General features: G+C 37.1%; 1 protein-coding gene across 5 annotated transcripts; it reads left to right on the top strand.

The window, feature by feature from the left end:
- The first annotated feature begins 217 nt into the window (after positions 1-217).
- On the top strand, positions 218-16690 carry LOC123683222 (collagen alpha-1(I) chain-like). Of its 5 annotated transcripts, none has more exons than XM_045622130.1 (26): positions 220-599; positions 1621-1801; positions 1860-1968; positions 2032-2275; positions 3567-3710; positions 3767-3994; positions 4043-4207; positions 9545-9776; positions 10227-10921; positions 11002-11307; positions 11358-11466; positions 11713-11900; positions 11965-12181; positions 12341-12591; positions 12649-12810; positions 12958-13155; positions 13209-13362; positions 13415-13612; positions 13673-13860; positions 14020-14227; positions 14281-14558; positions 14637-14844; positions 14900-15088; positions 15171-15467; positions 15955-16349; positions 16413-16690. In XM_045622130.1, the coding sequence occupies exons 1-26, from the start codon at positions 447-449 to the stop codon at positions 16557-16559; spliced, it is 5844 nt and encodes a 1947-aa protein (XP_045478086.1). In that variant the 5' UTR covers positions 220-446; the 3' UTR covers positions 16560-16690. The 5 variants fall into 5 exon arrangements, with proteins under 5 accessions (XP_045478102.1, XP_045478111.1, XP_045478086.1 ...); XM_045622136.1 differs by lacking the exon at positions 220-599 and adding an exon at positions 1280-1380; XM_045622146.1 differs by lacking the exon at positions 3567-3710 and having other exon boundaries at positions 218-599.
- The last annotated feature ends 7016 nt before the right edge of the window (positions 16691-23706 follow it).

Raw genomic sequence — 23706 nt, 5'->3', positions numbered from 1 at the left:
TGGGTTTCTTATTGAAAAAACAAGGTTTGGAGTGGTCCCGGAAAAACTGATCGAAAAAAATTTTCTTTCGTAGTGTTTCAACTAGAAAAATTGAAACGCGCCACTGTTGCAGGACCCTATATAGAAGTAGTTCATTTATACCTAGTATATTAACGAGCGATAATGTTGTAAACCTGAAAACAAAATTATGGTACCTAACACTACCTATTCACCTACTACCAATCTCTTTTTGACTCTTAATAAAATAAGAGTTTCATTCGAACGCTGGTCAATATCAAGCTATCATTTATAGGTACGAGTGCGAGCATATATTATTCGACAAATTATAACATAAAACTAGCAACAACTATAAAAAAAACAATTATTATAATAATTGCCACCGATGACATCAAAACACAACAAAGGATTATTCTGTTTTTTTGTGGTAGTGAACGTAAAAATTCTGAATGTCTTTGAAATTTGTATTTTTTTCTTGGATAGTATTTTTATTCGCGCATCTTTCTTCAGGAGTTATTGTATGTCCCACCTTTAGCGACTATTTTTTTTCTGGGAGTAATAAAAAATGTTACGATAATCCTGATGGCGATGCTGCAGAGCCAGTGAGTACCAAAATTGTATTTTATTTCTTTTGAGATGATACTTTTGAATTTGAATAAAAATAATTTATTTGGAAAAATATTAAAAAATTTTTTTCCACTTTTCCACATTAATGAAATTAGTAAATTTGAATGAATATTTAATCTTTTTTGTGTTTATTTTCTGAAAAAACGATATCTGTCCAACAACCTAAAAATGGATTCAAGAACTATCGTTTAGATTTTAGATGTGCGCCACCTATTACCCTGAGAAAAGATACCTTAAACCAGAATTTACCTCAGAATCAAAAATATTCATGAAGAATTAGAAGATTCAGATGAATTAGTTCTGTTAGAAATAATAACCTGTTATTGATTTGAAAACTGATATATAGATACGGAAATTATTGTGAAGCGTTTATGTGTTAATTGGAACAACGCGATCAAATATCTATATGCTAGAATTAATTTCCTTTCCCTAGGAAAGGAAGAGATTTCATATAATCATCGGATATTGAATAATTCATTTTTTTTCGGTGCTGCTCAACTTAACTCGTTATTTATAGCCGCATTGGAAAAGTTGACAGAGAAAAGTTTCCTATCACCTATAATTTCAACCTGTTTATACATAAATGAAAGTGCTCCAAGCTGACCAGTGTATCTTGAGTTGGAAGACATGTTTTTTTTTTATTTCCATATAAAGATATCATAATGTCTTTGTACCTTATTACGAGATTGCATAGCTCCAATAAGTGACAGATCTTTCACAGTGGAATGCTTTCTAATGAAATCAATAACTGCAAATGTAAGAAATCAAACATTTCCTAAACTGAAAGCTAAGTAGAATTGGACGAGATGAGTGTTTGGATTGTTTTACAAATCTGATAGTTACAGAGAAGAAAATAACAAAAATTAAAAAGTAAAATGGAATTTCGAAAAACATTATTTAAAAAAAATGTCTGAAGATGAAATTCAAATAAGATCGAAACTGCGCGGTTACACAATGTAATTCACTAAAAAGAAATAAAAAGTGTAAAATTTTCAGGCAGAAATTATTCGAAGACACGGGTTCAACTGCAAAACCTACAGCCTAAAAACTGACGATGGTTACATTTTAAATGTAGCAAGAATACACGAAAAAATTGAAAAGAAGACCCCCATAATTATAGGACCTGGGATTTCCATGAACAGTCTTGCTTTTATCAACAGAGGCAATAAATCTCTAGGTATAGGACTTTCAAATTATTTTTGAATATTCCAAATATTTTTTAACAATATTTTCAGCTTTTTTCCTGGCAAACCATGGATATCAGGTCTGGGTTATAAATTGGCGTGATACAAGGTTCAGCAGAAAGCACGATAATTCTTCAGACAGGACTTACTGGAATACAGGGTGAAAATTCATATTTATTAACTCAAATCTTCAATTTTGAACTTGAACAATAAATAACTTCAGGTTTCACAAAATGGCCACATCAGATCTGAAGGTGGTTCTAAAGAATGTTTATGAAGAAACAGGAAATAAGGGTATTTATGTTGGATATTCAATGGGTACCACGATTGGCCTAATTTTCAACATAAAAGAACAAGAATTCGCTGAAAATACCGTTAAGGGTATGGTACATTTGGCTCCCATTTCAAGAATGGACAATTCAAAGTCGATTTTGATATTTTTGAGTCCTTTGTGGCCACTCATCAGAGTAAGTGTATCATCTTATTTATATGTTAATTAATTTTTTGCAACGAAGGTTTTTAACAAGGCTTCTGGTATAAAGGGAGTTCCACGCTGTACTGCAGTTGAACCCAGAAGTTTTCGATTTTTTTCGACACTATATCATAGAAAATTTCAGCGCTTAATCGTAAAAGAGCGTAACGTCAATAGTGGAACACCCTGTATTCCGAAAACTAAGCTTGTTAGGATAAATGTTTATGTATATGAACTTTTTTCATGGAAAAAGTTGTCTAACTAAATTTTCTTAAAAGGAATGTTCTCCATATAATAATTATTATAGGTCTATGAAGAAAATGCAATTTGAAAAATTTCCATTTATGACCTGATCTGCTTCAAAATTTAATATAAAGAGGAGATCTCTCTGGAACTATAATGAAATGTTTGAATTGAATCGGAAAATTTTTCGAATAGTGCGAGAGAGAGAAACTGAATTTATTGATCATGTTAATCAAATGACTATCGACCGCAGTCTTCCAGCCAATTTTTCGAATATTTTTTCGCAAAAATAAATTTTTTATTCAGATCGACTTCGAAATTTGATGTTATGAAGAATTTTGTATGCTGAATTCCTATTCGCAATCAGTTCCTCCCTAGAATACCCCAAGATTGAGTTATTTCGAGTTTTGTAAGTGAATTCAAAGTGGGTTTGGTCTGCCCTCTGGTGGCATAAATCTGAAACTTGTGAATGGGAAAAAAGATGCCCCCCAACAGTTGTATGAAAACTGTGCTTTTATGGTGTAGAAAATTTTTTCTGGTAAGAATGGATGCCTAATTCGGATTCTACGACCCCGAAACCCTCTAAAACTATCATAAAATGTTTGAATTCGATCGGTCGATATTTTCGGAAAAACCAAGACTATAACCTTGGAAATTTTTTCGCCAAAAAAAAACGACTCTAAAATTTGATATTTCGAAGAATTTTTTCTGCTGAATCCGTTTTTGCAATCAGTTCCTCTCTAGGAGTCACCAAAATTGAGTTATTCCGAATTTTGTGGGAAAATTTAAAGGGAGTATGGTCTGCCCTCTGGTGGCATAAATATGAGGTTTGTAAAATGAGTATGCCTGCCCCACAACTGAGACTTTCCAGTTGTGTAAAAACTGTGCTTTTAAGGTGTAGAAAAAATTTCCTGTTAAGAATCAATGACAAATTTGGAAGTTATTGACCTAAAATCTGGACCACCCTGTACCTATTGAATATAGATTTCACTTGTAGTTTTTGACTAATTTTTGGAGCATGATCTTCATATATTTTATTCCAGCCATTCCTAAAAAAGATAAACACCAATAATGAGATACCTTATAGAAGAAAAAGATTAATATGTGGTTCAAACCCTTTTCAAGTTGTTTTTTGCGAATTGCTCAATGTACCGATATTTGGAAACGCATTCAAATTTCTAGATCCTGTAAGTTCTTACCTATTTTTTCGTTAACATCAACTTATTCTTGAATATTCTTTCAGCTGACGTATCCAATAACATCAAAACAGAATAGAGATTCCATTTCCATCACCACAATTGAACATTACCACCAAATTATGAAGAGTAGGAGTTTCAGAGAATTCGATTTTGGAAAAATTGTAAATTTGAAAACGTACAATAAGGAGGAACCGCCACAGTATGATTTGAACAAGGTAACAGTACCCCAAACTATGCTGGTAGGAGGAAGGGATATTGTGGCTACAAAAAAGGTGAGTTTTTACTTTTTCCATGAACATGAAATAATAATTTTTTTTTAGGATGCTAAAAATCTTTATGATCTTCTGCCTGAAAAATCTAAGTGCGGATATCTAATTTTGGAAGAATATGGACACAGGGATTTCATTATAGCAAAGAACATCGAGGATGTTCTTTTTGGCAAAGTGTTGAGTAGAATTAACTATATTGAAGAAGGAAAATGTGATGTAATCAAATAAATAGAATTATAATTTTAAAAACTTTGGGGAAAAATTCTGAAATTCCTTAACACCTATTCAAGTGAAATGCGAATTGGTATAAAAATTATTTACCGTCTAACATTGATATCCCAAATACCATGAATCTATTGATTTTGAAGGCTGAGAAGCTGAATGTAATGAAATTATTTTCGAGTTATAATTCTTACATTTAAGGTTTCAAAATTGTGAAATAAAAATATAAAGATTTATGCGGTACAAGAATTCTAAATTATTCGAAAAGTGGACGACATTTTATCAAGATAGTAGTTAGTAATGATCATTTAAACAACCCGTTTAATATTATCATAATTTAGAATTGTGGTTTAAGTACGATTTAATAAATTTGGGTAACTTTTGTACCTGGTGTTTCTTGTTCATTGTTCATCTCATATTAATGAATAAGTGCGATAGACACTTTTGGGAATAATTCTGCATGAAAAATTATAACAATTTTCTATGAAAGTTATGTTGAAGTTTTATCTGAAAGCTAACTATTTATTTATTTCTCTGAACCGGTCGAGATGTTCGAAATAAATTTGGTATTTCAGCTAGTTATTACGCATTTATTGACTCTTATTAAAATTTTTATGTTCATCATTGGCGCGCATACGGGTAATGATCTCTTTTTTTTAAGTTAAAAATTGGTTCGCCACTGAGATATTTGAAACTAAAAATAATTTTTGAATTCCTCGTTCAATTTGTGGAAAAATATCTCAAATACCTTTCTTCATATTGAGCGGCATTTTCATTCAAAAAATAAAACATCTTATATCGAGTATTTTTCACTTCTTTAATAAATAATTATTTAATATTAGATAATTTTGATAATGTATTGAAGTTAAGATGTTTTATCTTTTTGCATAAAGAATGAGAGATTTTTTCGTCACAAATTGAACGAGCAATATGAAAATGATTTTTAATTTGAAATATCTCAGTGGCGTAACGCTTTTCCTTTCAAAAAATTTAAAGCAATAAATAAACATCAACGTAATACGAAGCATTTTCGAACAAAAGTGATATAAAAAACTGTCAGTATTTCTTTATGCTGAATCACTGTTGAAATTTGTCGCACATATTCACTAACACCCTGTATTTTTACCGCACTTTTAAAATTTCGTTTTATTCGTCAGGCTAAGAAAAATTCAAATCGATTAGATCAAAACTCGCATCTTAATCTGTTTTCGATCAATTTTACCCTATAATCTCTTCAGATGGCCAAATCAATTTCCAATAATTCCTGCCGTGATCGAATTGGGCGTATGGCTTCATTAACTCTGAAATATTCGAACCCATTGACCAAATCTCAATTGAATAGAAAACCAGGAAGCACATCTTGATAGATTTAAAAGATATCAATTTGCATAAATATTTTCGGTCCAAATAGAAAATGGATCATTGTCGTTTGATGCGTTTCGCAGATCTTCCACACGATAAATAGTGGGGATCACTATTTCAGTCGAATTCAAACCGAAATTTTCTTAATCCAGAACCACTTTTGTTATACTCAAGTGTTTGTCCCAAATACGATGGAAGATTAGATGTGCTGATCCAGCCGGTTTAAGGGTTGGGGTGAACGCCCCAAGAACTATTGGTGAGTTTGTGGAATTTTTAGTTTTTTTTATCACAAATTTTCTTCTAATCCAATTTTTTTTATAGTAGTAGTACATACATATTTTTACAAACAGGGTGTTAAAGAATAAGTGCGATGAATTTCAGGGGCTGATTCTGAATGAAAAATTATGACAGTTTGCTATATAATTTTTTTTCGCTAATGCTTTATATTTCGACATACGTGGTGTTAAAGTTCTTTTTAAGAACTGACTATTTATTTATTGCTCTGAAACCGTTAGAGATATTCGAATGAAATCTTAGTGGATTTCAAGTGATAGTTATTGCCCTTTAATTGACATACAATTGAAAATTTTATTTTCACCCTTGGCGCACATACGGACAAATGATATCCTTTTCTTGAAAAAAAAATACGCCATTGAGATATTTCAAACTGAAAATAATTTATGAATTTTTTGTTCAATTTGTGATAAAAAATCTCTCATGCCTTTTCTTCGTATGTAACGCCGTTTTTATGAAAAAAAAAAGAAACATCTTAACGCGTATTTTGCATTTTTTTGATACATCATTCAGTAGCGACGCTGTTACAGATAGAAATTCAAAAATGATTTTCGGTTCGAAATATCTCAATGGTGTACTATTTTTTCTTATGAAATAATTGAGAGTAATAAATAAATGTTCACTTTTTAATTTAAACTTTAACACTCCGTATATTGGGATTTGAAGCATTTTCGAAAAAAAATATATATGAAGCTATAATTATTTTTTCATGCATAACCGCCCCCAGAAGTTTGTCGCACTTATTCACTAACACCCTGTAGGTATATTAATACAGTAAAAATCAAGAAATATTTGAGTGCGATAAAAATACTAAAGATGAAGTGGTTTTATTCAAAACGACAAAAAGTATTTGCTTGCGGTTTCTATTAGTAGATTGACTTAGCTTGAAGCTTTGTTTCACCGGCGAAAATTAATTCCAGCCCTGATTTTCACAATGTTAAACTTACAAACTATTTTTTTTTCTATGCAGTTTTTGATATATTAAGGTTTAATTTGAAAGACAGGTTCCTTTTTAGTGTATCATCAAGCATGCCGAGTATTTTAAGAATCTACAGAGAAATTTTTTCAGAGCAGTTAAAACCTACAAATACCTACTCATTTTTATTGTTCCTTTGTAATATTAATTAAACCTATACAATTATACAAAAGAAGTTTTCTATTCTTTTTCTGATAACAGTTGTAAAAATTACGAAAGACAAACAAGTTTACAAACAATACCAAGCATAATAGAAATGGAATTAAAAACATACAACTTTTATACCGAATTTCAAAACACCCTTTAGAACAAAACCTTTTTATTGATATTCATCTGAATGGAATCAAGAGTCAAAACACATTTCATCCTTTAAAGAAACGAACATTGACTTGAATCGAATCCCCTTCAATAATTTGTTCAACAAACTAATAAATTTTTCATGAAAGCAATAAATCCAAAGGGTCAATATAAAATTCTCTTTCAAGTATAAAGTTATATCAATTTGAAAAATGAATATATTCATACTACGATGTACAAGATGTGATGTATTAGATTCGATTATAGGTAGTCATGTTGAGCGAATAAGGACTATTGAAAATTGTTCACTAAATTATTTTAATCTTAGCCAAATGGCTAGAAATTTATATATATACAGGGTGTTCCTAAATTGGAGGTATAAACAAAAATGAGAGATTTCGCATGGAACATTAAACGCTTTGTTTTCGAGATACAGGGTGTTACTTGTAGTCCCACTTTTTTGTGATTATTATTCAAGTCTATCGAATTTTTATGCATCTTGATAATTTGGATTTTCCTGATGATTTCGAGGGAATTGTTTGGAATTTTTTCTAGAAATCTGTAGCAGATACGATAAAACTACAACATACCATAAAGTTTAGTACTAGATCATAGTTTCCTTTTACATTTCTCAAACTACCAGTGATCTACTGAAAAAAGCTTTTGGAGGAAAAAGCAGACACTGTTACAAAAAAAATCACCCTGAAATCGAATTGACATATCACGTGATGTGAACTCCAAATTCAAATATCTTTGTGCCGAATCTCAGCTAAATATTTTGAAAATGCAGATGCCTCGAGAAAAAAATCAAACTCCAATACCCTGCATATCGAAAACAAAGCGTTAACAGGCCCTTGTTTATTAAACCTTTTTTGTTTTGAAAGCTCTCATTTTGGTCTGTACTTCCAATTTTGGAAGAGCCTGCACTCTATGTAGATGATATTTGAGAACTGTAGATATTTTGTGAATTCTTAAAAGTTACATTAAAAATGGATACTAAAACGAATTTATAATGTATAGTGGATATGATATGCACCTCTTCAGTATCAAAAAGTGCGTGATTTCCTTCAACCGTTCTATACTATCGAGTGAAAAGATTCTATGAGACAATTCGAACGGAATGGATCAATCTTCTCGATGACACATTGAATAATTTCTTATGCAATAAATTCATCTCCAGAAAAAGAGTTTTTTACGAGTCTAAATGCACATGCATCTACATATACAGTCATCTTCATGACGTAACCCCCTTGTATTTTTTTTTCAACGACAACAAATTCGACGATGAATGAAATAACATAAATCTCAATGATTCAGGCGGCAGAGCACACGCCGCTAATAACTCAATGTAGAAATATTTATGGAAATCATCGGTTCAATGAACATTGACCCAATTTAGAGTTGTTATATGGGTCGTTAATAAATGAAAAAAATCGATTTAAAATTTGAATCAAACCTTTAAACTAGTCCTTCTCTATTAACCCATAAAGGATCAATTTGAGAGCGCGAAAATTCGATATCGATTTCATTATTTCTGATTGTATAGATACCGATAACGAATCCTAGTAATCTTTCATTCGAGTCTTCAAGTTTGGTATTTGATTAGAGAATAGACTCAATCACCTGCTTAAAGCTTTTCCAATAAGAGTTGGCACTTTTGAAGCTGGTACAACCATTACCTTAAATGGATTGCGCTATCGAGCTATGATTAATGATTTTTTATGGACGGAATTGTATGTTATTGGTTTGAACGACGTTTTATTTTCAACAAGACCGCGTTACTGCTACACAAGCAATGAAATAATCGCAATTTTGAAAAATAGTTTTCTGGCCGCGTTATTTCCCAAAGAGATGATCAAAATTGACCACCGAGATCTTGTGATTTAACATCTTTAGTCTTTTTTCTTTGATGCCACGTGATGCCAATAGAAGTGGTGACCATTTGGCTGATATCGTTTCTCATCGTTAATGGCAAATCTTTACAATTTTTTTTTATATCAAAATGAAACCTCTTATTGGAAAATCCTTTACAAACGAAATTTTCAATTTTCATTTTATTTCTGTAAGGTTAGGTCTTTAATAGGCTTTTGGTCTCTTTCTTAATTGCTAAATTTGGTTTTCAGGGAAGCTACATTTTGGCCGTTAAAAGTTAAATTCAATTAATTATTTTTAGCTCTTATCAGAACTTACTTAATTCAACCTGTGTCTCAAAAATATATAGGAAAAACTGGTGGTGAAATCAGCACATTTCCGTCACCAATTTTTTCTCATTTTTCTGATATGTTTAAAATGAGTTCATTTAAAATAACATAAACGTATATGTATATTCAAACAATAAACTATTTTCTCATAACGAAATATTATAGCCTATATACATATGTATATTAATCATATACTTCCAGGTCGAAATGGCATCTTGTGGATGTTCATTCACCTTACTGCTCTTATTTCTTGTCATCGCTGGAACTGGAGAAGCCAGGGTGAAGAGAAGACTGAAAAGCGACTTGGTCGACAAAAACCAAGGCGAAAATACCAATTCTAACGATGTGACCCTACAAGATCAGCAACCCACCACAGACTATGAAGAATACGGTCCAGAGTATGAAGAATACTATGAAGAAGACGACAAGAGACGTACGTACCGCTTGGCGCTTCTTGAAGTTGACATGTCTGTTTAAACATAGGTCGTAATGGTCTATCTTCGTTTTCATACCCATGTTCTACTAATGTTGGATGTTCGGTTTGTAAACATTTTAGTTCAAATGCTTTGATATAAGTTTGTCGAAGAAATAGAAATATAAAATTGATGGAATTGTTGATATATCAACGTTTGTTTGTATGACAACCACAGTGTCTGTCATACACCCAATCCAGTCATAGAAGATACTGGAACGTTTAGTACATTTCGATGATGTAAAGGTAAAGGGATGTCCATTTTGTGGTTACGAAAGTAAATATATTCATTTTATGGATAACCCAGTATATCTGAGTCCCAACTAGATTGGTTAGAATTAATTATAAAATTTAATCGAATAAGGATTTCCTTTCAAGTTTTATACAGCAATATTATTTTTTTTTTCCCAGGATCAACTACTAAGAGGCCTGAAAACAAGACAGAAAGTACAACAACACCGGAAGAAGACAGACCGGTTCCAACAACCACTTCCGCTCAACCGGACAACGAACGTCCGACGCCTTCTTCAGCGCCTCGCCCCACTACCTCGAGGGTACCTCTCAGCTGCCTCCAAGAGGGAGTCCAGTATCTTGACGGGGAGGAATGGAGAATTGGAAACTGCACAGAGTGCAGCTGCATTCGAGGCACCATCCAATGCAAAACCGACAAGGAATGTCTTCTAGGCCCAAGACCCACCAGAGAGTCAAGACCTGTAGAACCTCCATCCATACCTGGACCTAGAGGACAGCCTGGATACCCAGGTGACTCAGGACGTATAGGAGATCCAGGTCAACCTGGCAGTCCTGGTACTCCAGGGATTCCAGGTCCCCCAGGTCCACCTGGACCCGCTCCAGATTTAAGTGCTTACTACCAACAGCTAATGGCCTCGCAGTCTAGTCATGATAAGGGTCCCGCATTTCCGGAACCTTTCCAGTTTTTGCAGGCTCAAGTTGGACCTGTAGGACAAAGAGGACCTCCTGGACCTGCTGGCTTGCAGGGAACTCAAGGGTTTCAAGGGTTGAGAGGAGAGACTGGCGAACCTGGTTCCCCAGGTGCCATGGGACCGATTGGTCCTCGTGGGCTACCTGGAGCTCCTGGGAAAGATGTGAGTACTTTACCGACTTGAATTCTTCTTATTTCCTATTGAGTGAAGAAAAAAGTCGAATATTATCATAATTATCCCAGGGAGAACCTGGCGACGATGGAGAAGCTGGACAACCCGGAGCATCAGGTCCTCCAGGACCTAGAGGTCTTCCTGGTATGCCAGGATTACCAGGACCGAAAGGACACAGGGGTTACAACGGGCTAGATGGTGCCAAAGGAGAGCAAGGACCTGCAGGTGCCAAGGGATCTCAAGGTTCCCAAGGACCTATCGGCCTCACTGGTCCTGTAGGACCTGCTGGACCTAGGGGGGAAAGGGGGCGAGAAGGACCTCCTGGACCACCAGGTATGAGAGGATTCGATGGAATCGCCGGACCACCAGGTGCACCGGTAAGTTGTTTAGAATTTAACCAAAATGATGTTAATTGTGAGTGTTGCAGGGATCGATTGGTAAACCTGGAGCCCCTGGTTTTCCAGGAAATCCTGGAGCTAAAGGTGATCAAGGAAGCGTTGGACCGAAGGGTAGTCAAGGTCTTCAAGGACCTAGAGGTACGTTGAGATCATATTCGCGCTGGAAAAGAAGCTTCATTCTTTTCCACCACTTACCAGAGGTATAAAAAACTTTCGATACTAGAAGCTTTTTTAGTAATTCAGAGTGTAAGCTCATATCTTCAGCTGCAACTAGATATTAAATAATTAATAAAAAAATCAAAATTCCAAATCTGAGAATATACGCCACAGCTGCTCCTACTATTTTTGAGTTTTAAGACAGGACTCTATTTACAATTTTTTCAGGCGAGTCTGGAAGAGCCGGCCAACCAGGTGAATCTGGCCCACCCGGTATACCAGGTAAAGATGGAACACATGGAGAAAAGGGAAGTTCGGGAGCGCCAGGAATTTCCGGACCTCCCGGCTTTCCGGGACCTAGGGGACCCCCTGGAATCCCTGGAAGTTCCGGACAACCCGGAGCTAAAGGGATACCCGTAAGAGAACCAACTCCTGTTATTCTATTCTAACTGCTATTAACACTTCATCATATTTCTCCAGGGAACACCAGGTGAGCGTGGTTACAAGGGAGATATTGGTGCTAAAGGAGAGCTCGGAAGCCCAGGACCCAGAGGTTTACCTGGACTGCCTGGTCAAGAGGGAAAAAGGGGAAAGAGAGGAATGAGAGGATCTACAGGACCATCTGGACCTATTGGCGAGAGAGGACTCATGGGAATCAGAGGATTGCCAGGCCCTGACGGAGCCATCGGACCCAAAGGTAGGCTATTCGATGAACTGTATTTTGATTCGCATCTTACTAATGAAAAAGAAAATCATTACTCATATGAAGTATAAACCACATACAAAATTGTTTTGTACTTAATTCAACTGAAGTCAATGACAATGAATGATAATCTTACCTTATTTTAAATTCCAGGACAAACTGGTGACAGAGGTAGCGTGGGTCATCCTGGATCCAAGGGTAACCAAGGAGAACCAGGAAGACCAGGGTCACCCGGTATTCCAGGAATGAGAGGACTCACCGGCAGAGTAGGACCTCAGGGTCGTCCCGGCATTCCTGGAGACAGAGGACTACCAGGAGCGGACGGTAAACCTGGAGAGTCTGGACCTCAAGGTTTGCAAGGATTGCCAGGACCTCTTGGACCTCCAGGTGATAAGGGTTTGACGGTGAGCGGAAAACAGTCCGAGAAATGTTAACACATTTATAAACATGATGCTTCGCAGGGACCTTCTGGTAAAGATGGCGAGCAAGGACCTCCAGGTCAACCTGGAGCAAGAGGTGTTCCTGGACAGGATGGTAAAAGTGGACCCCAAGGACTTCCAGGTCCTCCTGGAGCTGATGGAGAAAGAGGAGCTCCAGGGTCTGTTGGTCCAAGAGGATTCCAAGTGAGCATCTATTCCACTGATTCTAATCTAGTTTCAATTTGTGACTGACAATCCATATTCTATTTTTCATTTTTCCTCATTCACATTGATTGCAAACAATTCGAAGATTATCTGATCAAAATAATTCCATCCTTCCCAAACTTTCAGGGTCTTCCTGGTAGCCCAGGCAACCCTGGTACTCCAGGAAAAAACGGAGAACAAGGCATACAAGGACTTCCTGGTGCTGTTGGACCTTCCGGACCAAGAGGAGAAAGAGGATTCCCAGGAGACAGAGGACCAAATGGTCTTCCGGGAGCAGATGGTCCAAAAGGAAATACAGGAGCTCAAGGTGTCGAAGGACCTCCAGTAAGTACTCTCAAATTTACCTCAATACCCAATCATTATTCTAACTTATTCAGGGCATCCAAGGACCAAGGGGATCTAAAGGCCATCCTGGACTACCGGGTATGGTCGGTCTCCCAGGTATTAGAGGTCCTCCAGGTGTTCAGGGGGAGAAAGGAGAAAGAGGATCCGTAGGACCTATAGGTCCTGAGGGTCCTGCAGGAAGACAAGGTTAGTTAAAGAATAATATTGGAGAGTTGGAGTAACACTTTCGGGATTTTAGGTGAACGTGGACTTCCTGGACCGGTCGGATCTCATGGACCTCCTGGAGAGCCTGGAGAAAGGGGAGAACCAGGACATCCTGGAGTGGCAGGAGAGCCTGGAGCTATTGGTGAACGAGGAGCCATTGGGCCTCAGGGACAACCGGGTGTTCAAGGATTTCCAGGACCTCAAGGATTGATCGGATTGCCGGGATTGAAAGGTGAGACAGTTAATTATGTTATAGTGGAAGATTTATCTGAAATATGCTTTAATCTTGCAGGAGAAAGAGGTTCACAGGGCTTGAAAGGTGAACAAGGCAATATTGGACCGGCTGGTCTTCCAGGTGATCAAGGACCCAAAGGACCTATTGGTTTGACTGGAGCTAAGGGAGCTAGAGGAGAAGCAGGTCCAAGAGGAGATGTGGGTCTTATGGGACCTCCCGGTAGAGCTGGAGAACCAGGCACACCTGTGAGTTTAATAATTTTTTTCGGTGATGTAGATATGTTTTTTTTCAGCAAGATGAAAAGTTTCTTGTGTTTCAATTCGGTGGAAAATTAAAAGAAAGTTTAAATATGGCCTCTTTCGTTAAGATCTTTGACTCATCGCTTATATTTTATCACTATCCAGGGTCACCCAGGAAATCAAGGGGCCCAAGGACCTCAAGGCCTTCCAGGAATTAAAGGAGCAACAGGTGACGTAGGCAGACCGGGATTACAAGGACCACAAGGACTTCCAGGACCCATCGGAACCGAAGGACCGAAAGGAGAAACCGGAGCCGAAGGATCGCCAGGACCAGCAGGACAACCAGGTCCCCAAGGATCTCCGGGAGAAAGAGGTACCTCAAAATCAACTTTTGAAAACCGGAACTAATGATGTAAAATCTCGCAGGTTCGATGGGATTGCCGGGACCTCAGGGACCCATCGGTCCAATGGGACATCGCGGCTCGCAGGGTGAAGCCGGTCCACCGGGAAAACCAGGTAACGAGGGTCCGTTAGGACCTCCAGGGGTTGCTGGTCCCCCAGGACTTCCTGGACCCGCTGGTGATCAAGGACCCGAAGGTACTCCGGGAAAGATTGGACCTCCGGGTTTGGCGGGAAGGCCAGGGGATAAAGGACCTGTTGGACCTCCGGGACAATCTGGACCCTCAGGACCACCTGGACTACCGGTAAGAAAGTTCATATTTTAACATCAAAAAGATATACAGTGAGTTTCAAACCAATATTGAAAATCTATTATAATTCAGGGACCACCGGGACCTCTAGGCCCTATTGGAGCAACAGGAGAAAGAGGACCAAGAGGCGAGACCGGTCCTCAGGGTATTGAAGGTCCAAGAGGAGAAAGGGGAAAACCAGGTGCTCCAGGACAAGTAGGCGAGAAAGGAGAACGAGGACAGGTTGGACCTGAAGGACCCAAAGGACACAGGGGATTGATGGGATTGCAAGGACTTCCAGGTTAGAAAGTTCTATGTCTCCAGTTCGACGTACAATTCAATCCTTCCTTCCGTAGGTCTTCCTGGCTTCGTAGGTGAGAAAGGTATGGACGGGCGTCCTGGTATGCCAGGAAAAGATGGAGAACCAGGTGCTAGAGGACCTCCAGGAAGAGACGGCAGCCCTGGACCTCAAGGCATCCAAGGACCACCGGGCCCTAGAGGAAACAACGGCAATGATGGCAAGTCTGGTCCTCCAGGGCCTGCCGGTGGGTTGGTCATTTATTTTTGATTTTATGATCCACAAGTACCTGTATATGGATAAAATTAACCCTCATTGTGTACTCTTAGGACCTGCTGGACCACCAGGTCCCCCAGGAGATGGACTTGGTTATGATGCCAACAACTTAGCCGCACTGTTGGCTATGGGACAAATAAACAACCAAAAAGGACCAGACTCGATGAGCGATGAACCCGTGAGGATATTCGGCAAGGAGATGAGTGACGAGGATAGGAAACAGTTAGTGATGATGGCCTACGAACAGCTGAAGACGTCGTTCGACAAAATCAGAAGGCCCGACGGTCAGAAAAAAACTCCCGGTAAAACTTGTAGAGATATATGGGCAGCCTATCCTGATTCTCCAAGTGGTGAGTTGACTAACATGATTATTCTCGTTGATAAAGCTTACAAGATAATTGCTGACAGCCATATCCATTATCCTTGGAACAGAAAAATCAGTATAATTCCTAATATGTCTAATAAGATAAATGTGTTGATATTTTCACTAAAACATGGGTATATACCAATCTATTACTTGAATTCTTATTCATATTAAGTAATGTTTAAGACTTCTTCAAATGAGACCACAAAAAGTGGTCCATTCTGGCTACCTTTCTCCCAAAAAGAGTTTGTAACAAACAAAATTTTTGACGATCATGAATTACAGCATCTGAGTTAATAATGCGTAGAGCTTCGCCGGGTTCAGTAGAACTGCTAAATGTTGTTTATGTGTATCTCTGTGTCTACATTGTTTAGAACTACTTATAAAATGATTTTATTGTATTTGTTTTTTCTGCAAGTCTCACCTAACCATTATTGTTAATGCAGTATTCCCAATTTTTTATTTATCCATAGGGCAATACTGGATCGACCCCAATGATGGAGACGCTAAAGACGCCATCCTAGTCCACTGTGACATGGAAAAGAAGGCCTCCTGCATCCTACCGTCCCCAGCAGAATCGAAGGTTATCTCATACGAAGGCCACGATCCTGAAGTTTGGCTCGGTGAGCTGGAGGAGGGAATAAAGATAACCTATAAGGCCCACAGCAACCAGATAGGTTATCTGCAGTTGCTTACCACGCACGCGCAGCAGAACATCACGTTCCATTGCAAGAACACGGTGGCTTATTTCGATCAGCACAAACGTACCTTCAGAAAAGGTCTTAAGCTGATGGCTTGGAATGACGCAGAACTTCTGCCAAAAGGAAATAATAGGTTGAGATACGAAGCTCTTGTTGATGATTGTAGGGTGAGTTTTGATAATACAGAAAAATAATAAGATTTTCACTCATTAAAAATTATTTTTATTCAGTTCCGGAAGAACAGCTGGGAAAAGACTGTGCTTCAATATACTTCGGACAAAACCAGCAGATTGCCACTTCTGGATGTTGGAATGAGGGATTTGGGCAAGGCCGACCAATCGTTCAAAGTTGAGATTGGTGCAGCCTGTTTCTACTGATCCTATCAGATTTTATCGAAAAATATATCTACTTGTACTTAGTTCCTAGAGTAACTGTTAAAAAAGGTGCCATAATAATGAATGAGATTGTATATTGTTTGTACAAAATAAATTAAGATAAATATTCGTTATTTTTGTAGTGATGGATTACAATTTACAGTTCCATGATGTTGGCCTCAAATGAAAAGATTATTCCTGAAACTGGACTACATTAGCCAATAAAAACAATATAATTTTTTTAAGTAATGGGTTTTCCAATAAGAGGTTTCATTTTGATTTTAAAAAAACCGGTATATCTCAAGAGAAATCAATATATGTTTATTTCATTGTGAAGGGGAAGGTATGCTATTAATGATATCAGCCAAATGGCCGACACGCTATGGTTTCAACACCATATCCTTTTCTTAAAATTTGTTCATCACCAATTCGCACATTTGCGGATGTATTTCCACCATAACTCGACGAATTCCTTCTTTAAGGTCTTGAATCGAATTTGCAGCATTGGAATAGATCTAATCTTTCACGTGGCCCCAAAGAAAAAGGTCTAAAAGTGTTAATCATATCTAAATGTTTATCACAGGATCTCGGTGGCCCATTGTGATCACCTCTCGTTTTTTATGTAGCACGTAGCGTCGCCTTGTTGGAACTAAACGTCGTCCTTCACATTGAAGAAAAATTGGCTGCGGATGACATTCAAAATTTGGTTACATGCAGAATTTTCGATTCTGAATATACATCTACCATCGGTTTCTTCCTAGCACTTCCCAGAGGTGAGATATGGCCAATTTTGTGAAAAAAAAGGGGTTTAAATGTGCATACAAATTTATCTGATCGAAATCGATGCCTGATTCGGAATGTACATCCTCGAAACTATCTAAATACACCATAAAAAGTTTATATTCGATCGGTCGTATTTTTCGTAAAAAACAAAGACTATATTTTTTCGCCAAAATAAGTTTTTGATTCAGATCGACTCCAAAATTTGATGTAATAAAGTATTTTCCATGCAGAATTCCTATTTGCAATCAGTTTTCCCCTAGACGCCCCCAAAATTGAGTTATTTCGAATTTTGTGGTAACATTATCAAGGGGGTTTAGTCTGCCCTCTGGTGGCATAAATCTGAGACTTTTAATATGGATATGCTTGCCCCACAACCTCAGTTGTGGGGCATTAATTGAGTTGCCCTCTGTCCGCATCTTACGGAACTCTTTTCTTCAGAATCCCAACTTAGATAGAATCCTGTAATTAGCTACCCTCACCAAATCCTTGTTTGAGCTATTCTTCGCAGATGACACTACCGAATCCTTGAAAAAAGTCCTTTTGGGAAAATTTTACTAGGAGATTTTATGACAGGAACTGCTTCAAATTTTGATTAAGTGTCGAAATCTCGATGCTCAATACCTATTCGCATCAGATAATTCCTAGGAGCAATGTGAACCAAGATATCGAGCATTTTGTGGGAGTTTTCTTGAGAAAAAAAATGGCTGCGGATGACTTTAAAAATTTGGTTACATGCAGAATTTTCGATTCTGAATATACATCTACCATCGGTTTCTTCCTAGCACTTCCCTGAGGTGAGATATGGCCAATTTTGTAGAAAAATAGTGCTTTAAATGTGTATACAAATTTTTCTGATCGGAATCGATGCCTGATTCGGATTGTACATCCTCGAAACTATCTAAATACACCATAAAAAGTTCAAATTCGATCGGTCGTATTTTTCGATATACCTTGGATATTTTTTCGCCAAAAAAAGTTTTTGATTCAGCTCGACTCCAAAATTTGATGTAATAAAGTATTTTCCATGCAGAATTCCTATTTGCAATCAGTTCCTCCCTAGACGCCCCCAAAATTGAGTTATTTCGAATTGTGTGGTAACATTATCAAGGGGGTTTAGTCTGCCCTCTGGTGGTATAAATCTGAGATTTTTAATATGAATATGCTTGCCCCACAACCATTTTTGAGTTCCTTCCAACGATACCTTTCATTTGAGTACCATATCAGACTCTAAAATTTTTTCTGGAAATCCTAAAAAACCGCTATAACTCGAGAACCGTTAATCCCAGATTAAAAAATTGACCATTTTTGAGTTCCTCCCAACGAGACCTTTCATTTGAGTACCATATCAGACTTTTTAATTTTTTTTATATTCTTAAAAACTGCTATAACTCGAAAACCGTTGGTCCCAGATCGAAAGTTAGACCCTTTTTAAATTCCTCCCAACGAGACCTTTCATTTGAGTACCATATCAGACTTTTTAATTTTTTTTAGAAATTCTTAAAAATTGCTATAACTCGAGAACCGTTATGCCCAGATCGAAAATTAGACCATTTTTGAGTTCCTCCCAACGAGACCTAACCCAACCGAATCCTAGAAAAAAGATCTCGAGTTATAGCAGTTTTTTAGAATTATCAAAAAAAATTAAAAAGTCTGATATGGTACTCAAATGAAAGGTCTCGTTGGGAGGAACTCAAAAATGGTCTAACTTTCGATCTGGGACCAACGGTTTTCGAGTTATAGCAGTTTTTAAGAATTTTTTGAAAAATTTAAAAAAGGTGATATGGTACTCAAATGAAAGGTCTCGTTGGGAGGAACTCAAAAATGGTCTAACTTTCGATCTGGGACCCACGGTTCTCGAGTTATAGCAGTTTTTAAGAATTTCTTGAAAATTTTAAAAAGGCTGATATGGTACTCAAATGAAAGGTCTCGTTGGGAGGAACTCAAAAATGGTCTAACTTTCGATCTGGGACCAACGGTTTTCGAGTTATAGCTGTTTTTAAGAATTTTTTGAAAGATTTAAAAATTCTGATATGGTACTCAAATTGAAGGTCTCGTTGGGGGGAACTCAAAAATGGTCTTACTTTCGATCTGGAACCAACGGTTCTCGAGTTATAGCTGTTTTTAAGAATTTTTTGAAAAGTTTAAAAAGGCTGATATGGTACTCAAATTGAAGGTCTCGTTGGGAGGAACTCAAAAATGGTCTAACTTTCGATCTGGGACCAACGGTTTTCGAGTTATAGCTGTTTTTAAGAATTTTTTGAAAAGTTTTAAAAGGCTGATATGGTACTCAAATTAAAGGTCTCGTTGGGAGGAACTCGAAAATGGTCTAACTTTCGATCTGGGACCAACGGTTCTCGAGTTATAGCTGTTTTTAAGAATTTTTTGAAAAGTTTAAAAAGGCTGATATGGTACTCAAATGAAAGGTCTCGTTGGGAGGAACTCAAAAATGGTCTAACTTTCGATCTGGGACCAACGGTTCTCGAGTTATAGCTGTTTTTTTGAAAAGTTCAAAAAGGCTGATATGGTACTCAAATCAAAGGTCTCATTGGGAGGAACTCAAAAATGGTCTTACTTTCGATCTGGGACCAACGGTTCTCGAGTTATAGCTGTTTTTTTGAATTTTTTGAAAAATTTAAAAAGGCTGATATGGTACTCAAATGAAAGGTCTCGTTGGGAGGAACTCAAAAATGGTCTAACTTTCGATCTGGGACCAACGGTTCTCGAGTTATAGCTGTTTTTTTGAAAAGTTCAAAAAGGCTGATATGGTACTCAAATTAAAGGACTCATTGGGAGGAACTCAAAAATGGTCTTACTTTCGATCTGGGACCAATGGTTCTCGAGTTATAGCGGTTTTTTTGAATTTTCGAAAAAAAATAAAAAGTCTAATATGGTACTCAAATGAAAGGTCTCGTTGGGAGGAACTCAAAAATGGTCTAACTTTCGATCTGGGACCAACGGTTCTCGAGTTATAGCTGTTTTTAAGAATTTTTTGAAAAGTTTAAAAAGGCTGATATGGTACTCAAATAAAAGGTCTCGTTGGGAGGAACTCAAAAATGGTCTAACTTTCGATCTGTGATCAACGGTTCTCGAGTTATAGCTGTTTTTTTGAATTTTTTGAAAAATTTAAAAAGGCTGATATGGTACTCAAATGAAAGGTCTCGTTGGGAGGAACTGAAAAATAGTCTAACTTTCGATCTGGGACCAACGGTTCTCGAGTTATAGCTGTTTTTAAGAATTTTTTGAAAAGTTTAAAAAGGCTGATATGGTACTCAAATGAAAGGTCTCGTTGGGAGGAACTCAAAAATGGTCTAACTTTCGATCTGGGACCAACGGTTCTCGAGTTATAGCTGTTTTTTTGAAAAGTTCAAAAAGGCTGATATGGTACTCAAATTGAAGGTCTCATTGGGAGGAACTCAAAAATGGTCTTACTTTCGATCTGGGACCAATGGTTCTCGAGTTATAGCGGTTTTTTTGAATTTTCGAAAAAAAATAAAAAGTCTAATATGGTACTCAAATGAAAGGTCTCGTTGGGAGGAACTCAAAAATGGTCTAACTTTCGATCTGGGACCAACGGTTCTCGAGTTATAGCTGTTTTTAAGAATTTTTTGAAAAGTTTAAAAAGGCTGATATGGTACTCAAATGAAAGGTCTCGTTGGGAGGAACTCAAAAATGGTCTAACTTTCGATCTGTGATCAACGGTTCTCGAGTTATAGCTGTTTTTTTGAATTTTTTGAAAAATTTAAAAAGGCTGATATGGTACTCAAATGAAAGGTCTCGTTGGGAGGAACTCAAAAATGGTCTAACTTTCGATCTGGGACCAACGGTTCTCGAGTTATAGCTGTTTTTTTGAAAAGTTCAAAAAGGCTGATATGGTACTCAAATTAAAGGTCTCGTTGGGAGGAACTCAAAAATGGTCTAACTTTCGATCTGTGATCAACGGTTCTCGAGTTATAGCTGTTTTTTAGAATTTTTTGAAAAATTTAAAAAGGCTGATATGGTACTCAAATGAAAGGTCTCGTTGGGAGGAACTGAAAAATAGTCTAACTTTCGATCTGGGACCAACGGTTCTCGAGTTATAGCTGTTTTTAAGAATTTTTTGAAAAGTTTAAAAAGGCTGATATGGTACTCAAATGAAAGGTCTCGTTGGGAGGAACTCAAAAATGGTCTAACTTTCGATCTGGGACCAACGGTTCTCGAGTTATAGCTGTTTTTTTGAAAAGTTCAAAAAGGCTGATATGGTACTCAAATTAAAGGTCTCATTGGGAGGAACTCAAAAATGGTCTTACTTTCGATCTGGGACCAATGGTTCTCGAGTTATAGCGGTTTTTTTGAATTTTCGAAAAAAATAAAAAGTCTAATATGGTACTCAAATGAAAGGTCTCGTTGTGAGGAACTCAAAAATGGTCTAACTTTCGATCTGGGACCAACGGTTCTCGAGTTATAGCTGTTTTTTTGAAAAGTTCAAAAAGGCTGATATGGTACTCAAATTAAAGGTCTCGTTGGGAGGAACTCGAAAATGGTCTAACTTTCGATCTGGGACCAACGGTTCTCGAGTTATAGCTGTTTTTAAGAATTTTTTGAAAAGTTTAAAAAGGCGGATATGGTACTCAAATGAAAGGTCTCGTTGGGAGGAACTCAAAAATGGTCTAACTTTCGATCTGGGACCAACGGTTCTCGAGTTATAGCTGTTTTTAAGAATTTTTTGAAAAGTTTAAAAAGGCTGATATGGTACTCAAATGAAAGGTCTCGTTGGGAGGAACTCAAAAATAGTCTAACTTTCGATCTGGGACCAACGGTTCTCGAGTTATAGCTGTTTTTTTGAAAAGTTCAAAAAGGCTGATATGGTACTCAAATCAAAGGTCTCATTGGGAGGAACTCAAAAATGGTCTTACTTTCGATCTGGGATCAACGGTTCTCGAGTTATAGCTGTTTTTTTGAATTTTTTGAAAAATTTAAAAAGGCTGATATGGTACTCAAATGAAAGGTCTCGTTGGGAGGAACTCAAAAATGGTCTTACTTTCGATCTGGGACCAATGGTTCTCGAGTTATAGCGGTTTTTTTGAATTTTCGAAAAAAAATAAAAAGTCTAATATGGTACTCAAATGAAAGGTCTCGTTGGGAGGAACTCAAAAATGGTCTAACTTTCGATCTGGGACCAACGGTTCTCGAGTTATAGCTGTTTTTAAGAATTTTTTGAAAAGTTTAAAAAGGCTGATATGGTACTCAAATAAAAGGTCTCGTTGGGAGGAACTCAAAAATGGTCTAACTTTCGATCTGGGACCAACGGTTCTCGAGTTATAGCTGTTTTTTTGAAAAGTTCAAAAAGGCTGATATGGTACTCAAATCAAAGGTCTCATTGGGAGGAACTCAAAAATGGTCTTACTTTCGATCTGGGACCAACGGTTCTCGAGTTATAGCTGTTTTTTTGAAAAGTTCAAAAAGGCTGATATGGTACTCAAATTAAAGGACTCATTGGGAGGAACTCAAAAATGGTCTTACTTTCGATCTGGGACCAATGGTTCTCGAGTTATAGCGGTTTTTTTGAATTTTCGAAAAAAAATAAAAAGTCTAATATGGTACTCAAATGAAAGGTCTCGTTGGGAGGAACTCAAAAATGGTCTAACTTTCGATCTGGGACCAACGGTTCTCGAGTTATAGCTGTTTTTAAGAATTTTTTGAAAAGTTTAAAAAGGCTGATATGGTACTCAAATAAAAGGTCTCATTGGGAGGAACTCAAAAATGGTCTAACTTTCGATCTGTGATCAACGGTTCTCGAGTTATAGCTGTTTTTTTGAATTTTTTGAAAAATTTAAAAAGGCTGATATGGTACTCAAATGAAAGGTCTCGTTGGGAGGAACTGAAAAATAGTCTAACTTTCGATCTGGGACCAACGGTTCTCGAGTTATAGCTGTTTTTAAGAATTTTTTGAAAAGTTTAAAAAGGCTGATATGGTACTCAAATGAAAGGTCTCGTTGGGAGGAACTCAAAAATGGTCTAACTTTCGATCTGGGACCAACGGTTCTCGAGTTATAGCTGTTTTTTTGAAAAGTTCAAAAAGGCTGATATGGTACTCAAATTGAAGGTCTCATTGGGAGGAACTCAAAAATGGTCTTACTTTCGATCTGGGACCAATGGTTCTCGAGTTATAGCGGTTTTTTTGAATTTTCGAAAAAAAATAAAAAGTCTAATATGGTACTCAAATGAAAGGTCTCGTTGGGAGGAACTCAAAAATGGTCTAACTTTCGATCTGGGACCAACGGTTCTCGAGTTATAGCTGTTTTTAAGAATTTTTTGAAAAGTTTAAAAAGGCTGATATGGTACTCAAATGAAAGGTCTCGTTGGGAGGAACTCAAAAATGGTCTAACTT

Source organism: Harmonia axyridis, chromosome 1 (genome assembly GCF_914767665.1).
Source record: "Harmonia axyridis chromosome 1, icHarAxyr1.1, whole genome shotgun sequence".
NCBI classification, from domain to species: Eukaryota; Metazoa; Arthropoda; class Insecta; order Coleoptera; family Coccinellidae; genus Harmonia; species Harmonia axyridis.
This window is presented reverse-complemented; position numbering and strand designations above follow the sequence as displayed.

Coding starts and splice junctions, on each gene's coding strand:
- LOC123683222 (XM_045622130.1), top strand. CDS start 447: ATGTCTTTGAAATTTGTATTTTTTTCTTGGATAGTATTTTTATTCGCG. Junction 10,922..11,001: donor CTGGAGCTCCTGGGAAAGAT/GTGAGTACTTTA, acceptor TAATTATCCCAG/GGAGAACCTGGCGACGATGG. Junction 13,861..14,019: donor CTGGAGAACCAGGCACACCT/GTGAGTTTAATA, acceptor ATCACTATCCAG/GGTCACCCAGGAAATCAAGG.